This window comes from Borostomias antarcticus (genome assembly GCF_949987555.1).
Source record: "Borostomias antarcticus genome assembly, chromosome: 9".
NCBI classification, from domain to species: domain Eukaryota; kingdom Metazoa; phylum Chordata; class Actinopteri; order Stomiiformes; family Stomiidae; genus Borostomias; species Borostomias antarcticus.
This window is the reverse complement of record NC_140242.1, coordinates 19271967-19274466: the sequence shown is the minus strand read 5'-3', so window position 1 is coordinate 19274466 and position 2500 is coordinate 19271967. Positions and strand designations below refer to the sequence as shown.

Here is a 2500-nt window from a genome sequence, read left to right as displayed (position 1 = left end):
CTGGTATTTCTTTACCTGTTCCACAGGAACTGGTTTCTGGAAGTTTACAATTGTTTTTAATTCACGCAAGTGAAAATAAGAACATGAAGTTCTAGCAACCTTTCAACTTTGAAACTTCCAGGAACCAGTTCCTGTTGAACAGAGAAGAAATACCACAAGACAGAGTTATGATGTTGATTCTGATTCTGATTATCTTCCTCCTTCAGCAGAGCTTCTCTGTCCTGCTGTATCTGGATGGGTTTAGCAGACAGACACACACACACACACAGTCACACACACGTGCATGCACGCACGCATGCGCACACACACACACACACACACACACACACACACACACACAGGTCATATACCTGTCACTCAGAGACCCACTCACATTCCAGCTGGATCATCGACCAGATCTTGAGCTGACAGTGTGTGTGTGTGCGTGTGTGTGCGTGTGTGTGTGTGTGTGTGTGTGTTGAACTGGTCTGGTAAAGCACTGTACACGCTGAGATACACACTGAGATACAAACACACACACACACACACATTGGGATGGCAGGAGAGACAGGAAGCAGGAATGAGACAGGAAGTGACGTCATACCTTCCCAGTCTGGCTGTGCTGTGGAGCTCCGCCCACCACCTCTGTAGAGTGAGGATGGCTGAAGTGGCCAGCACCCACTGAGTAGCCTGGTCAGAACAACACACACACACACACACACACACGCACACACACACATGCACACGCACGCACACACACGCACACACACATGCGTACGCACAAACACACACACACACCAAACAAACACCATTAGAATGGCATTCCACTTTTACACTGGGTTTAATAATGAGTCTTTAAGTCTTTAAAAAACAACAGATATAATTTTAGAACTCAAGCACAATAGCAGTGTCGCAAAACAATGAAACAGGAAACCCTGTGATCAGCAGAGACAAGACGAATAATAAGAACAGCCTTGGTTTAAAGCCAGTTTGAAAGCAAGCTCTTACATGTGTTTATGTCTGTTTGTGTGGTGTTTACCATGAGAGTTGTGTATGGATAATTGCCAGTTTAACTGAGTGGCGTGTGTTAAACAGGCGTTGGTGCCTGGTATCGAGGAGCTGTGACTCCATAAATCAGTGTAAGGTGGCAGTAGAAATGTGTGTGTTGGTAAACCTGGGAGGATGAGGACTCAGCTTCTATAGGAGGGTCAGTCCTTCACCTGCACTGCCTTTTATTATTTCTGCGTGATATTTATTGTTGAAATTGCTTCTCTGCCTCACATGCTCTCTCTCTCTCTCCCTCTCTCTCTCTCCCTCTCTCTCCCTATCTCTCTTTCTCCCTCTCTCTCTCTCACTCTCTCTCTCTCTCTCCTTCTCTCTCTCTCTTCCCCTCTCTCTCTCTCTCTCTTACCCTAAGAGAACCACAATAGAAATGTTCTGTTTACACCCTCGTTCGTTTTTAGAATATCATACTTATGTGTTTTGTTTTTTTACATTTTCAAATAAACCAAAACAAAGGTGTGTCAGAGCGACAGAGCCTGTCTGCTTCTGACTCCTTCCTGTTCACACATCAGCGGAGCCGCTGTCGAACCTGCTGCCTGGTTCCTCTTTCACACCTGGCAGATCAACAACAGGCCTTCATCTCCTGCGGAAATCTAACTAATTTTCAATCTAAGTTCTTCACCCCTTTACAGTGTTTCTGTTAATACAGACAACACAAACAACCATCAAGGGCTATGCCGGTTTCTTCATGAAGGAGGACACAGAAAAAAACATTTGAGAACCCTTGTCCGAGTCCATGTTCTATCAGGAACTAAATAAGGGTTCCCAGCCGGTACTTAAGAACACACGAAGAACAATTCTTTCTAAAGGCGGGACCGATAGTGTACCTAGATAGCTGCCGTAGACAACGGTGCCGTCGTCGTCGAGGTAGGCTGACAGAACATTGCTGGAGGTGTTGTACACCAGAACCGAGCCGGTCCAGTAGGACGTCCCTGGAGCGCCCATGATTATCAGGTCCTGGAGGTACACACACACACATGCATGCATACCACACACACACACACACACACACACACACAAATATGGATCCATCCGCAGAAACACACACACACACACAAACATGGATCATCCACACAAACACACACACACACACAAATATGGATCCATCCGCAGAAACATACACACACACACACACAAACATGGATCATCCACACAAACACACACACAAACACACAAACATGGATCATCCACACACACACACACACACACACACACACACACACACACACACACAAACCAACACACGCAGATATACACACAAATAGAGTGAACGAGAAGTTCAGAAGCAAGAAAAAGAAGTGAGTCTCCATCTGGAAGAGAGCGCATGCGTGTGTGTGTGTGTGTGTGTGTGTGTGTGTGTGTGTGTGTGTGTGTGTGTGTGTGTGTACCTCAGTCAGGAAGCTGGATATTCCAGCTTGGCAGGAGCCGTAGTCTTCTCCAAACTTCCTCTGGTGATCTG

The 2500-nt window shown here is 46.1% G+C and overlaps 1 protein-coding gene across 1 annotated transcript in view; it reads right to left on the bottom strand.

Annotated features, from left to right (window-relative positions):
• The window catches only part of itga4 (integrin alpha 4), a 21291-nt gene that overhangs the window by 15688 nt on the left and 3103 nt on the right, over positions 1-2500 (bottom strand). The window contains exons 5-7 of the mRNA XM_084443654.1: positions 2430-2497; positions 1869-1998; positions 584-669 (exon numbers count right to left, since the gene is read on the bottom strand). Coding sequence (XP_084299780.1) covers positions 584-669; positions 1869-1998; positions 2430-2497 — 284 coding nt within the window. The remainder of the gene's footprint in view (positions 1-583; positions 670-1868; positions 1999-2429; positions 2498-2500) is intronic.